The 20,544-nt window shown below is 37.7% G+C and overlaps 1 protein-coding gene across 1 annotated transcript in view; it reads right to left on the reverse strand.

Annotated features, from left to right (window-relative positions):
• The window catches only part of c4 (complement component 4), a 72,103-nt gene extending 59,750 nt beyond the window's left edge, over window positions 1-12,353 (reverse strand). Inside the window, exons 1-10 of the mRNA XM_060897719.1 lie at window positions 12,178-12,353; window positions 11,842-12,034; window positions 9,521-9,713; window positions 9,357-9,427; window positions 9,170-9,255; window positions 7,106-7,188; window positions 5,008-5,095; window positions 4,816-4,921; window positions 2,740-2,866; window positions 2,460-2,575 (exon numbers count right to left, since the gene is read on the reverse strand). Of these exons, the coding sequence (XP_060753702.1) occupies window positions 2,460-2,575; window positions 2,740-2,866; window positions 4,816-4,921; window positions 5,008-5,095; window positions 7,106-7,188; window positions 9,170-9,255; window positions 9,357-9,427; window positions 9,521-9,713; window positions 11,842-12,034; window positions 12,178-12,272 (1,158 nt within the window). The 5' untranslated portion in view covers window positions 12,273-12,353. The remainder of the gene's footprint in view (window positions 1-2,459; window positions 2,576-2,739; window positions 2,867-4,815; window positions 4,922-5,007; window positions 5,096-7,105; window positions 7,189-9,169; window positions 9,256-9,356; window positions 9,428-9,520; window positions 9,714-11,841; window positions 12,035-12,177) is intronic.
• Between the last annotated feature and the right edge of the window lie 8,191 nt (window positions 12,354-20,544).

Consider the following 20,544-nt stretch of genomic DNA (forward strand, 5'->3'; position numbering starts at 1 on the left):
CAGTGTTAGTAATTACAGTCATACACACCGCCTAGTGGTCAGTGTTAGCAATTACCAGTCATACACACCGCCTAGTGGTCAGTGTTAGCAATTACCAGTCATACACACCGCCTAGTGGCCAGTGATAGCAATTACCAGTCATACACACCGCCCTAGTGGCCAGTGTTAGTAATTACCAGTCATACACACTGCCTAGTGGCCAGTGTTAGCAATTACAGTCATACACACCGCCTAGTGGCCAGTGTTAGCAATTACCAGTCATACACACTGCCTAGTGGCCAGTGTTAGCAATTACCAGTCATACACACCGCCTAGTGGCCAGTGTTAGCAATTACAGTCATACACACTGCCTAGTGGCCAGTGTTAGCAATTACAGTCATACACACCAGCTAGTGGCCAATGTTAGTAATTGCCAGTCATACACACTGCCTAGTGGCCAGTGTTAGCAATTACCAGTCATAAACACCGCCTAGTGGCCAGTGTTAGCAATTAGTCATACACACCGCCTAGTGGCTCGTGTTAGTAATTGCCAGTCCTAATCACCACCTAGTAGCCAATGTTAGGAATTGCCAGTCATACACACTGCCTAGTGGCCAGTGTTAGCAGGTAAAGACATAAAACAAAAGAGGCTGGCTATGATATAAGAAAATTCTACAACCCAGAAACAGATGGGAGCTCCACTTTTACGCAGTACCTATATTATTTACATTTATTGTTGTGGATTATCCACAAGACAAGGTAGTTCCTGTATGATAAACAGTTTTTCACTCATTAATCTGACTTTTTTTTCCTCTCTTGAAGTTAATAATAAAAATATCAAGGACTCAGCTTGTCATGTTACCAAGAAACCACAAAGTTCAAAATATCCTCTACCCTGAAGATCTTCCCATGTCAGATAACTTAGTTACAGTTTTACCTCGGATTGTTACGAAGCAAAAATACTCAATAAAACTTCACAATAGCAGGAATTACACACAGAATGACACACTGTCGTACAGTTACATGTGTAGGTTGTTATTAATGTATATATGCTACCACTTTAGAAGAAACGCATTCGTATAAACCTTTACAGCCAAATTAGTGTCGGAGCTGCTGTTGTAGAAAAATGCCTCCGATTCAAAGACAACTGAGAGACCAACAATTCTCTGGTTAATATTGTAAAATAAACTGATCAGCCATCACATTCTGAGCACTGACAGGTGAAGAAGTGAATAACACTGATTATCTAATTACAGTGGCACCTCTCAAGTAGTGGGATATATTAGGCAGCAAGAGAACAGTCAGTTCTTGAAGTTGATGTGTTGGAAGCAGGAAAAATGTGCAAACTGCTGAAACGGTTAGTGCTGGCTAAAACAGAACAGTGTCAGCATTAACTTTTTCAGCAGTTTGTGCTACAGTAGTTCTTCTGTGGGACTGGATCATATGGGCTAGCCTTTGTGCCCCATGTGAATCAATGAGCCTTTTTGACGCCCATGTCGTCGGCTGTTCATCGCTAGTGATGATGACTGCTTCATTAGGATGCACAGAAATGCAGATGCGCTGTGAGGCCCGCAGCAGAGCAACAGAGCCATGTGCAGCGGCAGAGGCATGAATGGCCCGGCCAAGCCGCCATTGAATGCCTGGACTCATGAGCTCTTGCATATTATTGTCCTCTCTGAGCGAAGTGCCTTGCACAGTATGGTAAGACAAGCAATGTCATGCCCCCATTGTGTTGTTTCTCTGGACCTCCAGACCTGATGCCAAGTGGTGCAAAAAAGTGCCACAGACCTGACAGGTATGGAAGTTGCCCCGCAGTGACAACTGACTTGCTAAGTGATGCCATCCGTTGGCCATTTGAGCCGCTCTTCCACATGCCATCTGGTGGTGCACCATTGACCTTGTTGGGTTCATCGGCCACATTGCACTAAAAAGCACCCTGCTGCCAGTGTCTTATTGGTGATGTACTACTTAACCCATAGCTGGAACCCAGGCAGGTGCGACCACTCCGGGTCAGAGCGGACCTGGGAGCAATAGTGATTAAGGGATAACTCCACTTTCCCCAATACTCAAGTCTTCCCAGACCTGAGATTCACCACTGGTTGCAGTTTAAAGTCACACCCAGGACTAGCCTTTGACACCCATGGCCCTGTCACCAGTTCACTGGTTGTCCTTCCTTGGACCACTTTTGGTAGGTACTAACCACTGTATCATACTGGGAACACCCCACAAGATGTATCATTTTGGAGATGCTCAAATGGACCCAGTCATCTGGCTATCATAATTTGGCCCTTGTCAAAGTCACTCAGATCCTTATGCTTGGCCATTTTTCCTGCTTCCAACACATCAACTTCAAGAACTGACTGTTCTCTTGCTGCTGAATATATCCCACTCCTTGACAAATGCCACCGTAATGAGATAATCAATGTTAATCACTTCACCTCTCAGTGCTCATAATGTTATACACACAGTAAAACATGTACCAGAATAGAGAAAATGCCCCCAGGAGTGAAATACTTCTTTGTCCTTGACAAATCAATGACATACGGAGAGGTCACAATCTTCACAGAGGAGCTCTCTGCTTCCTCTAGATCTCCACCTGCATCACACACACACACACACACACACACACACACACACACACACACACACACACACACACACACACACACACAGAGAGAGAGAGAGAGAGAGAGAGAGCAGGGCAAAATTTAAAGAGCAGAACAGTGTGTATGATTAATCTTCTCACTGTGTGAGACTCACTTGCTTTTTCCAGAACGGTAGCAGCAATGTACAGGTACAGGTCTGTTATGTGCTCTAGGCTCTGATTGGCTGCTGCAGTCTGTAACTCTTCAGTGCGGATTATGACGTCTGCATGGCCATCCTCAACCTAAATGACAATACAGTGTGTAAATCATTTGCACCTCCTGATGTTCTAAGTGAAGCCAATTGTACTATACACTATACTGTACCTCCATGTCCTATACCACTACTGATCTACAGTACTGTACAAAAGTCTTCAGCACATGCAGGGAAATGCTGTAAAGGAAAGATGACTTCAAAAATAATAAAATTGAAGCGTTCTAATTCAAAGAAAAATCCTACAATGTGCAGTGAACAGTAATAAACTAAACAAAGTCACTATTTGGTGTCACGACTTTCTTTCTTTCTTTCTTTCTTTCTTTCTTTCTTTCTTAAATAATAGTCTCAGGTCCAGTGAGTGCAGTTTTATGCGGAAATGAGCTGTAGGTTTTACTGAGCATCTTACAGAACCAGCCACAGTTCTTCTGGACACTTCGTCACACTCGCTTCTTCATTTTGCACCAAAACCCAGTAGCCTTCAGTATGTTTTCTTTTTTTTTTTGGAAAAGAAATGTACTCTTACATAATGTCTCTTATGTAATATGCTGCTTTATTTACTGAAATATAATTTTTTTTCCTGCGACATTTAATTTTGTACTCATGTTTGGGGATTTAAAATGTTTTGGAATGACTTGATAATGTAAAATAAATATCTATAACAAAGTATGTATGTACTAAAAAAATAGGTGCTTAAGACTTGTGCACAGCAATGTATACTGTAAAAGACACAAAAACTACATTTTCGACAAATAAACCTTACTTATGGAGAAACTTACCTTAAATGAACATGTTTTAGATATGATTAACACAGAAAAATAATTAAGTGGACAATAGACAAGTGATTATTATTATTATTATTATTATTATTGCTGTTATCATCATTACTATTGTTGTTGTTGCTGCTGTTGCTATCAACATTGCTGTTGTTGTTGTTGTTGTTGTTGTTATTATTATTGCCGTTATCATTACTATTGTTTTTGTTATCATCATTACTATTGTTGTTGCTGCTGCTGCTATCAACATTGCTGTTGTTGTTGTTATTATTATAATTATTAATAATAATAATTATTATTATTATTGTTGTTATCATTACTATTGTTGTTGTTACCATCATTACTATTGTTGTTGTTGCTGCTATCATCGTTACTGTTGTTGTTAATAATAATAATAATAATAATAATAATAATAATAATAATAATGCTGATAGCAGCAACAACAACAACAATAGTAACGATGGTAACAAACAACAATAGTAATGATAACAACAGCAATAATAATAATAATAATAATATTGCTGCTGTTATCATTACTATTGTTGTTTGTTACCATCGTTACTCTTGTTGTTGTTGTTGTTGCTGCTATCAGCGTTACTGTTATTATTATTATTATTATTATTATTATTATTGCTGTTGTTATCATTACTCTTTGTGTTTATTATTATTATTATTATTATTATTATTATTTCTGCTGTTGTTATCATTACTGTTGTTGTTGTTGTTGCTGCTGCTGCTATCATTGTTACTGTTGTTATCATTGTTGTTATTATTAGTAGTAATAGTGCTTCATATTCACATTGAATAGATGTGTGAATAGATTTGCATAGAAATGTGAATTATAGCACTTTACATATGATTAAACAAAAAATAACTAGCATATTGGTAAATAAATCTCTAAAAAAATCAGTAATAATTAAGAGATGATAGACATCACAATATGAACATATTAACATATAGATAATCTCAGTTTTTTAAATAAATACTCATGTAGCATATAAAGTATATTTCCTTAAACTCGTCAATTGTGTGTGCGTAAATCCTAACTTTGCCTATTTTCAGAGAAATCTCAACTGCTTGCACATTTTTTTTGCACCTTCTCCTTTGAGTTAATGCTCTATAATGTGTGTAATAAATCGATGAAATAAAATCAGAGTCTGGATTTATAACACTGCTGTGCCACTGTGTAAAGCCTTGTGCTTACTGTAATCTGTTTTTCTGTGCCAGAAAGATACGTCTTCTCTCCTTTACTGTCAATCAGTCCAAACCGCACGTATGCCACCCCACTGACACTCTTCCCATAGGTGTATCTGAGAGCATCAAGCATCAGCAATGTGAATACAGGACACAATGAAATGATGATGATGTATAAGGACAGGACAGGAGGTAAACCTACCTGGCTGAGATACTAAATTGAAAATCATTTTTGTTGAGAGAGAGGTAAGGTTTTGCTGCTTCAATCTTCACTTCAAACGAGGGCAGAACTGAAAACAACGACAGATTATTATTATTTTATTATTATTATTATTATTATTATAGACACACAAACACAATTTGGTGAATTCTTTGAGTTTATAGTATAGTGAATTTTATAGATTATCACTGCAAATACTAAAATTATTTATTTTTCATTACCTCACATGATCAGCAGATTCACCACATGTAAGACTTACATATAGTTTTTCAAGTCTTTCCACGTTCCACATGTTCACGTTTTCTTCCTCCCATGGCTCATTTTTAATGTGATTTATTTTTTGTCACAAAATTCATACCTTTTCACCTGCCTTTTCCCACATGTTCATTTATGTAGTGCATGTGTTTGCATGTATTATTTTCCCATGTTATTGTTTCCCCAAGATTAATTTATATTCATGTGATTTATTTTTCTTGTGATTTTTTTCACGTTTTGATGTCCATGTGAGTTTTCATGATTTGTTAATTTTTGCATGTGATTTTTCCTCACATGGCACATTTATATCTCATAATTTTTTTTTTTTTGCTCAAATGATTCCTTTAGTTTCATTCCTTTAGTGTGATTATTTCCATAAGGCCCTGTGATGACCTGGCGACTTGTCCAGGGTGTACCCCGCCTCTCACCCATAGTCATCTGGGATAGGCTCCAGCTTGCCTGCGACCCTGTAGAACAGGATAAGTGGCTACAGATAATGGATGGATGGATGGATTTTCCATAAGATTAATTTGTGATTTCTTCTTCTTAATTCAATAAATCCATCATTTATTTACACATGGGACGATTTGCAGACATGAGCATTATTGAGGTTGGTCAATGACATCTGTTCATCCCAAATCAGTATGGTTAAGATCAAGGCTTGGACTACTTGAATTCTTCCACTCCAACCTTGGCAAACGATGTCTTCATGGAACTCGCTTTGTACACAAGGTCATATGAGATATATTCCATTCAGCTAGCATGATATTGAATGAGTTGAAGATGAGTTGCTGAATGGAATATATCTGCTATACCACAAAAAAGCCATTATTATTATTATTATTATTATTATTATTATTATTATTATTCATACACATTCCTTTCTGGTGTTCAATGCGTCTTTCTCTGTCAAAATTCTCTCAAAATCTTCCGTATTTAATGAAGCAAACCTGGCGGCCATGTTTGTTTACAAATTGTCCCAGTCGCTCACTATAGTGCAGAAGTTTTACATCTCTGACGTGTGACGTCATGTTGTCTTGACAACCATGTAATACCATAAACCATATTCAACGCTCATTCTTCATTGGGTAGAGTGATGTAATACATGTAGGATAAGCGATATGCTAACAATATCGCATGCTATCAAACCAAATTAATGAAACCTGCTAGAAGAGAATAGAATACATGTTTGTATTTCATCGAAAAAGTGTCCTGTATGTATAATAATTCCCGATATTTCACTCTGATGACGTCACTCCCAGTGTTTTCCCACTGACTTGATGCATCAAGTGTCAAAATGGTGAAACAGTTCAAAATTAAAATTCTTTTGCATATTTGTGGGGTTTTTTGTGTGTGGATGTGTCCATATAATATAAAGAACATTACACAGTGGTGCGAAGATATATAGTTTATCATCTGGTGTTGAAAAGAATATGTTCACCACTTGAAGATAAAATTCTTATCTTCCCCGCAATCAGGTAATATCCTCTACACATGTATGATGGTCAGGTGTCCACAAACTTTTGGCCACGTACTGTATAACTGTTCTCTAAAGAACGTTGTGCCTTTAAATATAATCTTCGTCAGTAGTGTTACATAATATGTTTTGGCCAGGTTTTCAACAGCGATGAAACTTTCCACATCTGTCACTAAACCCACAAGCTGCTCCTTATTAAATTTTATTCTCAATAACCTTCCAAAAGGGATGGAATTTATAAAGCAATGGAAACATCTTGCAGTCTGGTAATATTGCTCAGTAGCATCAGGCATCTAGAAAATAAAAAGCCTCATGAATGCCATTAATGTGCCAGGTTTTAAGACTTACCATACTCTCGAACCTCAAACTCCACTGAAGTGTTGGACTTTGGATAGTTAAGAAACGAGGCTCTGATTTTCCAGTTGCCTGCCCTGAAAAAATGAGTCCATTCCACACAGTTAGATTAATTTTAGTAAACAAACCCAGGTAGATCTGCCTTTCGGATTCTGAATTGGAACAATTTCTTCACAAAAACTTGCTCAATTGTTGATATATCAGAATGGTACATTTAGATTTGGACAGATTACTCTACAATTGTGCAAATCAATTTAACTGGAATCAACTATCCAAGTTTAAGAAATGAAATATTTTTGATGTTTTAAAGCAATTTACTCCATAAGTGTTGTACCAATAAATTTAGTAACACTTTCGATGAAGGTCATATGAATAATGACTGATAAAGACACTCCTCATATGTGATAATGTATTCATAAAGCAATATACTCATTGTTATAACTATTTATGAAATGGCATTCCATTCCATTTTGTAGCATTGTTTATATTGTTATAAATGCATTATAATGACGCATGAGAACTCGTATAAGACATTATTATCTCCATTATGTCTTCTCATGATGCTCTTTGCACAATGGGGCTTAGTGATATAATATTTAACAGTAATTCCATGACATCGAGTTGTACGTGAGCTGATAGCCGATGAGAAGCGTAGCGCCAGGTTGGCTATAAGCCATGAACGACAAGATTGAGTGAAATAACTATTTTATTCTATCCACATTCACTGGATTTTGAGAAACAGAGTATTGTAAAGGCGTTGTTATTCAGCAGATTTCTTAAAAACCTATTGATGGCTGCACGTGTTGTTGGGTTTTTTTTTGTAGAAAGTGCCGTCTTGCTGTCGTGCCGAGGTATAGAATAGCCTTAGACATTTATTTACTGTAATTCTTCCTTGGACAATTCGGTTATGTAATTTTCAAACTTCTTTGTGGTTTAGAACCAGTCTAAAAAAATTAAATAAATTTTAATGCTGAAAAATGAGTTATGTAAACAAACTGGTGAAATGACGGGAGCAATTTGTGAAAAATGCGATAATAATAATTATTGAAAAATAAAAAAGATACATTCTTACCATCAAATACTTTCATTCCATATTTTTTTGTATTTTTGGGGTTTTGTTTTCAAGTAGAGTTTTTATTTCATCCTCGGTTCGTTCAGCAACATGCTCTGCCATTTTGTTTTTCTCTACTCATGGTATATGAGCTGATATCCTTGTAGTAGAGTAGCCAATCAGAGTGCACGATTGCTCATATTCAGTGAATGTGGATAGAATAAAAGGCGTTATTTATTATCAAACAATTTGTTCGTGTGGTATAATCATTGCGATTTACTATAATTAGTGTTGTAGTAATTGAGACCGGCATCAAGATCTGAAGGTCTCGTCTCATTTTGTCTGGGAATCGACCGCATTTTTACTCAGTCTTGTCTTGGTCTCAGACATAGAGGACTCGGGATTTTATTTCAAGTCCGGTCAAGACCACAACTGTGGGGATTTCACTAAATTGCCTGTGTGTTGTCTGATTTATTTGTTAACATTGTTACTGTGATTGCATGTAAAATTTTCTGCTTCAAATGCGACCAATAACGTGACTCATTTCTAATTTGAATTTTTTTTTCTGTTAACAGCGGTCACCCCTCCCCCACCCTCCTTCAAACACACTGGTCTGGTCCTGGTCTTGACTCGGTCTCGCCCTGCCTTGGTCTTGGTCTTGATTTGATCTCAAACCCTCAAAGTCTTGGTCTTGTCTTGATCCACTTTGGTCTTGGTCATGACTTGGTTCTCGGTTTAGGTGCTCTTGACTGCAGTGCATTTTCATAAATAATTATAACATGTAAAATGCCTCTTATGAAAAGATTATAACATGTTATAAATGTGTTCATAGGTCATTATGCATATAACCTTCATACTCCAAATTGAGACTCCAACAGCACATTCATACCATATTCAAGAGTAGTGTACACATTGATCTGATTGATTGTTTGTTTATTCATGACTCAGTGTTTCTATGTAGCCCACAGTTTTAGCCAGATATCTTTAAAAGTTAATCTTTAACTTACAATCCCACATCTGGAATAGTGACAGTCTTCTGCAGGATTTGTTTAGAATTCAGAACATGATTGTAGACCAGCAGGCCTTTCGAGTTCTATAAAGAATTTACAGTCGGCATTTATTTCATTCTTACACTATAGAAATTTAATTCTTATGACCCAGTGTGCCTGTGCAAACACATTGCAGGATACTCACATACACATGGACACTGACACGATCATTTATAGGAAGCAAGTAGTTATCTAGAGTGAAGATTCTATATTTCACTGAAAATGAAAAATACACAAACAAACAAGTGATTAATTAAAAGTGGACTGTTATACAAGTTTTTGTTTTCATAAAAAGCTCCGATTTCTTACCATGTTCTCCTGGATTATAGATTGTCTTGTCTGTTTGGATGAAAATATAACCCCTTCTGGTTGACAAACTGACATGGACCAATTTTGTTGCATCAAACACATCCTTGCTCTCAGCAAAAAGAGAGACATATGGGTCATTCTCGTAAGCTGGGTTAGGGTGGTTCCTGATGCCTTGAAACTTAAGTGGATCAACCTGAAGAGGCACAAAAAGCTATCTGTGTATGTATGTTAGAGAATATCAGAAATAAAACACAGCAGGTTTACTGTTATAGGAAAATCAACGAGAAGGGCACTTGGTACAGTGCATACTTCCACCAAGCCACATATCATCAAAATCAAATCACTCGAACCTAGGATAATGCTAAAGCTGTCCACCAAATTTCATCCAAATCAGTTCACTACTTTTTGAGTTACATTGGGAACAGGGGAAAAAAAATCCTGAATTTGCGTTCTTCTTCTTCTTCTTCTATGCCCTGACACCCCTCCTGGGGTAAAGGCCATTGACGAGGGATCTCCAGAGGACCCGATCCTGTGCTTTTTTTTCTATCTGAGTCCAGGTGTACCCCAGCCTCCTGATGTTTGACTGAAGATCGCTTCACCAGGTATTCTTTGGCTGACCTTTTTTCCTCTTCCCTTGAGGGTTCCAAGTCAGGGCTTGTCTGGTGGTGTTTGTCACTGGTTTTCGTAATGTGTGCCTGATCCATCGCCTTCCAATTTCTTCTTCCACTGGTATTTGCTGTGTTTTCAACCAAAGATCATTGTTACTGATCCTTTCTGGCCAATGTATCTTCAGGATCTTTCTTAGGCAGTTGAATCTGCATACATATCTGGGTTGCCATCAAAATCTAATCAATTGTTCCTTGGCCCATGGCTCAAGTTTCCTCAAAATTTCATGAAAATCTATTCAGTACTTTTTGAACAGACAAACAAACAAATGGAGGTGAAAGCATAATTTTCTCCAATAAAGTTGGCAGAGGTAACAATGAACCGACATGCTCTATTACCAATGGCACATCCAAAATGTTTAATTCCTTTTTAAAAAAATTTTTAATTTTATTATTATTATTATTATTTTACACTTGACAGTTAATCCATGAAATCGAATCGTACATGAGCTGATAGCTGACGAGGCGTGCAGCACTGAGTCGGCTATAAGCCATGTACGACGAGATTGAGTGGAATAACTTTTATTCTATCCACATTCACTGGATTTTGAGAAACAGAGCATTTTTAGTTTTTGCAAATTTGATAAATAAAAACTTTATACAAAATGTCTGACAAAATCATTTCCACTTATAATGTAAACAAACTGGTGAAATGACAGGAGCAATTTGTGAAAAATGCAAGAATAATAATTCTTGAAAAATGAAAAAAGTTATTCTATATTTTGTTGCTTGTTTTTGTATTTTTGGGGTTTTGTTTTCAAATAGAATTTTTATTTCGTCCTCGGTTGGTTCAGTAACATGCTCCGCCATTTTGTTTTTCTCTACTCATGGTATATGAGCTGATATCCTAGTAGTAGTGTAGCCAATCAGAGCACACGATTGCTCATATCCAGTGAATGTGGATAGAATAACAACAATTATTCAAAGATGACTTTTTTTTATTTCTTAAAAAATGAGCCTTGCTCATGTTTATACATTGACACTTGTGGATCACTCAAAAAAACAGTTAGCACTTACATTATAGTAGCTATAAACGTTCAGTCCTTCCCTCCCCAGCCTCTATTTTTTCTCTCTTTTGAATGTAAACTGCATTTTTGTCTTCTCATTTTACTGAGAAACCAAAAAACACCAAGTCCTATGTCCTGAAGACTTTCCAATGTCTGAAAACTACAGCTTTATCCTTGACTGCCAAAGAAACTATGACATATTAGAACAATTGCATTAATATAAACCTGTGATTTAAAGCTGCACTGTCATCAGAGCTGCTGTAGAAAATTTTGTTCGAGAAAACATCTGAACAATCAGATTTGTGAATTCAACAGTGCTGGGTATAAATGCATCTACTCTATATTGTATATTTACAGTGAACTTTATATAACATAAATATCTTTGTAGTAAATAATTATTATATTAAAAGCCTTTAGCAGACACTCTCTTATCCAGAGTGACGTACAACATGTGGGTATATGACGCAGTACTCCTGAAGCAGAGAGGGTTAAAGGCCTTGCTCAAGGGCCCAACAGTGGCAGCTTGGCAGTGCAAGAGCTTGCACCCATGATCTTCAGATCAGTAACCCAGAGCCTTAACCATTGAGCCATCACTGCCCCTTCATAATCATAGACCATAGACAAATAAGTAAGGATTACATGACCTTACCTTTAATGTCACCACAGCTTGATATTGATTATCATTGTTTAAGGTCACGGATATTGGTTCACATAGCTTTGTGGGTCCCAAAGGATCTTTGAAATACAGAGTTATACTGGTAGGTTTAGTGGCTCCATGCAGTTGCACACTCACTGTCTCCTCCACTCCCAGGTGAATGATTTTTGGGGCAGTAATGAGACATCTGGTGCATAAATACAAACACACACATTAAAAAAAAAAACAAAGCTGCAATGTTATTTCCATGCAAAAGACATGACAAAGCTACATTTTTCACAAATAATGATCAGGATTTGCATTGCCATGATGAAAACTCAGAGTACTCACTTTGGGTTCTGTGCTGCCACTGCAAGATGAACAAAAGCCACAAAAACTAGAGGAAAGATCATCCTGTCTTTGTGGTGCAAAGTTATGCTTTTCATTTCTTTACACCATCTCAGGAATCCTTACTGAGAGAGCTATCTTTGATGAACTTTCCACTGCTTTGACCAAAAAGGCCAATCATGCTTCATTTTATAAACTGCACAAAAAAAAAAGATAGTTTTTTTTTTTTCTAATGAAATCACATGACTTCCCAGAAACGGTCCTGATTTTAGGTCAGACACAAGAGGGGGATACTGGTGCTATGGCATCCACACACCTATTGAGCAATGTGTTTGGGAAGAAAGAAATCTGCAAAGTTCCCAGATAACAAACAGCAACAACTGAATCCAATTTTTTTCCCCTTTGGCGTACATCTTTTTGTAAGAGCAAGATACAACTCCAATTCCAAAAGCGTTAGGACACTGTGTAAACTGTAAAAATAAAAACAGAATGTGATCATTAGCAAATCATGGAAATCCTATATTTCATTGAAAATGGTACAAAGACAACAGATAAAATGTTGAAACTGAGAAATTGTATTGTTTTTTTGAAAATGTTTTTTTTTTGGAAAATTATAATAGTTTTTGCAAACGAAATGCCGTCCTACATACAGTATGGATCAGGTATGTCAGTATGTCATCTTTGCGGATGACAGCAAACTTTACCGGCCTATAGACTCTGTAAGTTCTCCGGCCTTGTTGCAGTCTGACCTAGATGGTTTACATTCATAGAGCATTAACCATAGTATGACATTTAACGTCACTAAATGTAAAGTTTTGCGTATGTCCAAGCGGAGATCTTGTAGAAGGCCCCTCAACACATATTATCTTGGCGAGGAAGAATTATTGTATTTTCCTGAAACTTCTGACTTGGGCGTATCTGTCTCTGGCAACTGCACATGGAATAGTCATATTGAGCAGATGTGTGTGAAGGCGAATAGGGTACTTGGGCTAGTGAAGAGGCTGTGTGGTAGGGATATTCGTGACGTCCAGATGAGAAAGTTGTTATACACGGCGCTTGTCAGGCCGTTGCTAGAATATTCATCAAGTGTGTGGTCACCTTATTCAGTAAAGCATTGCAGATTGATAGAGAATATTCAGAGGCGTGCCACTAAATTCATATTGAATTATCCTTCAAGAGAAGTCAGTTATATTAATAGATTAGTCCAGCTTAATTTACTACCTCTTGATTTTCGTAGACAAATGCATGATTTAGTTCTTCTGTTTAAGTATAAAACTGGGATTGTTACTAGTAATTTTGGACGTTTCATTCAAACTGCCACTCGGCATTATAATACTCGTAACTTTCATCAAGCCAATTTTGACCTAATTTCTAGGCACAATCAGGAATATTATTGTAACAGCTATTTTCCTAGGATTGTTAAGTTGTGGAATAGCTTACCTAATATACTTAAGTCTAGTCAGGATCTCTTGTGGTTTAGAATCCATTTAAACGACCACTTTAGAGGTTTACTACAAACATATAGCCCGCCATGATCTGTTAGTTATTATGTATACTTTTTTTTAATCATATATAGTTTTTTGAGCTTAGGGGATACGTTGCAATTGGGGCTCCGCCCTGTTCGTCTCTCCAGTCATGTTTTACTATTGTTATGTTTCTTCTTTTATATTTTATGTTAATTTGTGTATATATTTTTTGTGACAAATTATAATAAACAAAAACAAAAACATATGCTCATTTTGAATTTGATGTCAGCAACATGTTTCAAAAAGTTGGAACAGGGGCATGTTTACCACCGTGTTGCATCACCTCTACTATTAACACCACTCCGTAAACGTTTGGGAACTGAGGAGACCAACTGAGGAGCTATAGTTTTGAAAGAGAAACATTGTCCCATTCTTGCCTGATATACAATTTCAGTTGCTTAACAGTTCGGGGTTTCCTTTGTCATATTTTGTGCTTCAGATTTCTGTTTTTTTCATCTTAATTATTGTTTGTGTCACAATAAAACAACAATTTGCACCTTTAAAGTGGTAGGCATGTTGTATAAATCAAATGGTGCTAACCCTCAAAAATCCATTTTAATTCCAGCTTGTAATGCAACAAAACAAGATTAGAATTTTCTATATTTCTGCATAAATATAAACTAAAACATCATCAGATTTTCACACAAGTCCTAAAAGTAGATAAAGATAATCCAGTTAAACAAATGAGACAAAAACATTATACTTGGTCGTTTATTTATTGAGGAAAATGATCCAATATTACATGTCTGTGAGTGGCAAAAGTATGTGAACCTTTGCTTTCTGTATCTGGTGTGACCCGCTTGTGCAGCAATAACTGCAACTAAACGTTTCTGGTAACTGTTGATCAGTCCTGCACATCAGCTTGGAGGAATTTTAGCCCATTTCTCCATACAGAACAGCTTCAGCTCTGGGACGTTGGTGGGTTTCCTCACATGAACTGCTCGCTTCAGGTCCTTCCACAACATTTCCATTGGATTAAGGTCAGGACTTTGACTTGGCCATTCCAAAACATTAACTTTATTCTTCTTTAACCATTCTTTGGTGGAACAACTTGTGTGCTTAGGGTCGCTGCATGACCCACCTTCTCTTGGGATTCAGTTCATGGACAGATGTCCTGAAATTTTCCTTTAGAATTTGCTGGTATAATTCAGAATTCATTGTTCCATCAATGATGGCAAGCCGTCCTGGCCCAGATGCAACAAAACAGGCCTAAACCATGATACTACCATCACCATGTTTCACAGATGGGATAAGGTTCTTATGCTGGAATGCAGTGTTTTCCTTTCTCCAAACATAACGTTTCTCATTTAAACCAAAAAGTTCTATTTTGGTCTCATCCATCCACAAAACAATTTTCCAATAACCTTCTGGCTTGTCCACGCGATCTTTAGCAAACTGCAGACAAGCAGCAATGTTCTTTTTGGAGAGCAGTGGCTTTCTCCTTGCAACCCTGCCATGCACACCATTGTTGTTCAGTGTTCTCCTGATGGTGGACTCATAAACATTAACATTAGCCAATGTGAGCGAGGCCTTCAGTTGCTTAGAAGTTACCCTGGGGTCCTTTGTGACCTAACCGACTATTACACGCCTTGTTCTTGGAGTGATCTTTGTTGGTCGACCACTCCTGGGGAGGGTAACAATGGTCTTGAATTTCCTCCATTTGTACACCATCTGTCTGACTGTGGATTGGTGGAGTCCAAACTCTTTAGAGATGGTTTTGTAACCTTTTCCAGCCTGATGAGCATCAACAATGCTTTTTCTGAGGTCCTCAGAGATCTCCTTTGTTTGTGCCATGATACACTTCCACAAACATGTGTTGTGAAGATCAGACTTTGATAGATCCCTGTTCTTTAAATAAAACAGGGTGCCCACTCACACCTGATTGTCATCCCACTGATTGAAAACACCTGACTCTAATTTCACCTTCAAATTAACTGTTAATCCTAGAGGTTCACATACTTTTGCCACTCACAGATGTGTAATATTGGATCATTTTCCTCAATAAATAAATGACCGAGTATAATATTTTTGTCTCATTTGTTTAACTGGGTTCTCTTTATCTACTTTTAGGACTTGTGTGAAAATCTGATGATGTTTTAGGTCATATTTATGCAGAAATATAGAAAATTCTAAAGGGTTCACAAACTTTCAAGCACCACTCTATCTATCTATCTATCTATCTATCTATCTATCTATCTATCTATCTATCTATCTATCTATCTATGGTTGTATTTAGTCTCTGTCAAAACCAACTGCTGATGCTAGTTCACTCAGTGAGGGCCTAAGAGTATCATTGGGAACATTTTGTGAAAGTAATTTATATTATCAGCATTCAACAACAACAAGTTTAATTTATCTAGTGCCTTTCACCAACCCAAGGACACTTTACAGAATAATGACATCATGGAAAAAGAAACAAATCAACCAAAAGAAAACATAACAGATAGGAGACGCAGGAAAGGAAAGAACAAAATGACATTTTACATGAGCATAAAGATAACAGACGAGCTCAAAGCACTGAAAAAGATAAAACAGTCAGTGATCAGGAGAGGAGCGAGAGCAGAGAGAGAGAAGAGATAAGATTTATGATGTGTCTTGAATTTGGGACAAGATGTACAAGACCGAAAAAAAGAATTTCACAACATGGGGGCTGCAACCTTGAATACCCAAGAACCCATGGTGGATAATGTACATTTGGGGATGGACAAACAGACTAGAGGATGAAGATCTGAGACTGTGAATGGGAGAGTAGGGTCGAAGTAGTTCCATTAGATATTGAGGAGTGAAGCCATGGAGTGCTTTAAATGCAAACAGAAGAATTTTATACTTGGGAGACTGGTGCTATTTTTAATGGAGGCTCATGCTTTCTGTCTTTTATTTATTTTTTTCTTCTCATTTATAGCATGAGTGGTTTTCAGTGCAAAATTCTTCCATTTTAATAAATAAACTCAAACACAATTCAGAGCTCGAGGCCACTCAAGGCTCGTTATGCTCAATAGCATACTATTCAAGGTGAGTGTGTTGTGTTGTCTCCATCATCTCCATCTCTCACTGGCTCACAGTGACTATTAACAGGGAAACACACACATACGTAGCCTACTGGTAATAAACCTCAGGTGGGAACAAGCACATTATCTGCATTTCACCGGATTCACACTGTGTGTTGGGATGTTCAAGACAAACACAGGAGTGTTTCAAGCTGCAAAGCAGAGATCTAAGCATCTCATTTCCGTACTATACAGTACTATAGCTCAGTTTTGGAGTGTAATATGATGAAAATAAGTGCACTCCTGCGTCAATCTTGACCATCCAGATGTACAGATGGAATTTTGTGTAGATCTGAGAGTCTAATTGTTCACCCCAAAAAGTGGTAAGAAAAATTACCATTCTCTGATTTTGACCAGGTTCACACTGTGCATAACCGTAGTTATGTCGAGGCAAACACAGTAGTGTATTTAGTTTCATCCCATTACACTCAAGAGCTGAGATCTAAGCATCTCATTTCCACTCTGTATGGTACTATACTGTACAGTAATATACTAGAGTTAGACTCCAGCACCTTAAGACACAGGGCAAATTTGGTGAAGCTATGAGAGTGCACAGCTTTTCACCCAAATCAGTGGTAAGTCGTAAGCCTTACAAAAAAGAAGTTTATTCAAGTGTGCTTCTAGTATACTTCTCATCTCATCTCATTATCTGTAGCTGCTTTATCCTGTTCTACAGGGTTGCAGGCAAGCTGGAGCCTATCCCAGCTGACTACGGGCAAAAGGTGGGGTACACCCTGGACAAGTTGCCAGGTCATCACAGGGCTGACACATAGACACAGACAACCATTCACACCTACGGTCAATTTAGAGTCACCAGTTAACCTAACCTGCATGTCTTTGGGGGAAACCGGAGCACCCGGAGGAAACCCACGCGGACACGGGGAGAACATGCAAACTCTGCACAGAAAGGCCTTCGCCGGCCACGGGGCTCAAACCCGGACCTTCTTGCTGTGAGGCAACAGTGCTAACCACTACACCACCGTGCCGCCCTAGTATACTTCTTTTAAACTAAAAATAAGAGAGTATGCTTTCAGTTTTTTACTTATCAGAGATATACTCAATAAAGTTATACACAAGTATACTTGGCTTATACTGAAAAGAAGTATATAGAAAAGTTAAAGTATATTAAGTTTAAACTTTTGGTCAGGATATACTTAACAAAAGTGTAATAAGGTATTAAAATATTTGTACCTGATGTTTAAGTGGACTTGCCCTGTAGTTGTGCTTATCCTTTTGATAGTAGCCTATAAAATACTTCTTTTTCACACATATTGGCTTCTTTGTGATATACGGCAGCATGTTTTAAATCCCATCTTTTAAACCTACATGTACCATAAGTTTGTGGTCAGCTCAAAACACTTAAGTTGTCTACTGGTAGTGTGTATGAGGTAAGGGTTAGGGCTAGAAAACTAATAGTATACCTAGAAGGGTAACTGCAGTATACTTCAAAACTAAAAAGTGGACTAGATGTATATAACCAGTAACTAATAGTATATTTCTAATATGCTATAAAGTATACTTTTATAAACTAAAAAGTGGACTAGAAGTATAAAACAAGTAAACTCATAGTATATTTCCAGTATACTATGAAGTAAGCTTTTGTAAACTAAAGAGTGGACTACAAGTATAGAACTAGCAAACTATTAGTATATAAGTTTACTTGTGGTATACTTGCAGCACAAAATAAAAAATACTCGTTGTATACTCAAAGTTTACTTCTCTTAGACTTAAAGTATACTTTTAATAAACTAAAAATGGGCCAATTTAGTCCCAAGAAGTATTAGATTAGTTTACTTACAAGTATACTGTAAGTACATTGATATCAGTATACTTGGTACACAAAAGTATACTTAAGGAAATATACTTGACTTAAGTATACTTCTTTTTGATAAGGGAAGCCTTTTTTTGGGGGGGGGGTCCAAGACCAACACTATAGTGTACTTAGCTTCTTCCTCTCAAGCTTCAGCTCCAAGATCAAAGCCACTATACTACACTATGTTACTCCATAACATATAATACTACAGCATATGGACACGAGTGTTTTACTGGGAAATACGCCACTCATTTTTCATATGATCTACATCCAGGACATGGAGAACCAATTTGGGTACTTTTTGTTTGTGAATAATAAAAAAGAAAATCACACACTGGCTTGAAGATATGAAGTTTATCTTCTCGTGTTGGAAAACTTGCATTTTTCATACGAATACATCACGGATCTGAGTGACATATTAAACAGTTGTTCCACAAAATCGACTCGTACGTGAGCTGATAGTCAGCGAGGCACGTAGCCCCAAGTTGGCTGTAAGCCGTGTATGACGAGATTGAGTGGAATAACTGTTTTATTTTATCCACATTCACTGGATTTTGAGAAACAGAGCATTTGTATTTTGATTTTTTGCAAATTCGATAAAGAAAAACTTTATACAAAACATCCAACAAAATCATTTCCGCTTAGAATCTAAACAAACCGGTGAAATGACAGGAGCAATTTGTGAAAATGCAATAATAATAATTCTTGAAAAAAAGCTAAGTTCTTACCATCAAATACTTTTATTCCATATTTTGTTGCTCTTTTTGTTTTGTATTTTTTGTGGTTTTGTTTTTGAGTAGTTTTTATTTCATCCTCGGTTGGTTCAGCAACACGCTCCACCATTTTGTTTTTCTCTACTCATGGTATATGAGCTGATATCCTAGTAGTACAGTAGCCAATCAGAGTGCATGATTGCTCATATCCTGTTAGGACTGGGACTGTTTTGGCCTCTAGAGGCCGCTGTTATTTCCTTATCTTGTCTTGTTTCTTTTGGCCTCTAGAGGCTGCCACTGTTCCTGTGTTTTGTGTTTGTGTTGATTGCCTGTTTGTCCTCATTAGTGTCACCTGTTTCCCATTTAGTTTTGTGTATATATACTCCCTCAGTTTGGTCCCTAGTTACTGAGCCTTTGTGCTACCTATGGTTTGTTTCCTCTTTCCCGTGTACCTTGCTTATGCTCTTGTATTTTTTGGTATTTTGTTTTCTTTGGATTTGTTCTACCCTTTTGGATCTTCTGAGCGTTTTGCATTTTGCCTTTTCTTTTCTTTGGACATTGTACTACCTTTTTGGATCTTCTGAGCGTTTTGCATTTGGCCTCTTCTTTTCTCATTTTTTGGACTTTGAACCTTTGGATTATACTTTTTGTTTTTTGCCCTGGATTGTATATAGTGTATATATTGTAAATAAACTGTTTTTTGATACTCTACTTTCGCTGCACGCCTCTGCACTTGAGTCATTCCCCTGGTGGCCTAGTGGGGGTTTGCTGGCTCACTACACCAGCGATCCGGGTTCGATTCCCAGCAAAACCCTAACAGAAAGATGACTGACTCAGCAGAGGTGTCTTCAACGGTCTACCCGGCTAACCTTCAGGGAATTATGGCTTCTTTAACACACTTCGGAGCTACCATGGACGAACACTTGCAAGCCAATGTGAGGCCCTTGCTCGCCACGAGGTACTGCTTCAGCAAATTGGGAAAACCCTGGCACAGCTGACTCCTCTGCCCACATCTCCTCATCCTGCTCCGGCTCCACCATCTGCTCCCGCTCCAGTGCCTTCCGCCACGCTGCCTCCTTCACCTTGCGAACCCAGCCTTCCTGCACCACAGAGGTGAGTGCCAGGAGTTCCTTACCCAGTGCCAACTCACCTTTGAGCTCCAGCCTACCACCTACACTACGGATCGCCGCAAGATCGCCTTTGTGATAACCTTGTTAGCTGGTAAGGCACAAGCTTGGGCCACGGCCATCTGGCAGAGACAGGGACCCGAG

The sequence above is a fragment of the Neoarius graeffei genome, chromosome 17 (assembly GCF_027579695.1).
Source record: "Neoarius graeffei isolate fNeoGra1 chromosome 17, fNeoGra1.pri, whole genome shotgun sequence".
NCBI lineage: Eukaryota > Metazoa > Chordata > Actinopteri > Siluriformes > Ariidae > Neoarius > Neoarius graeffei.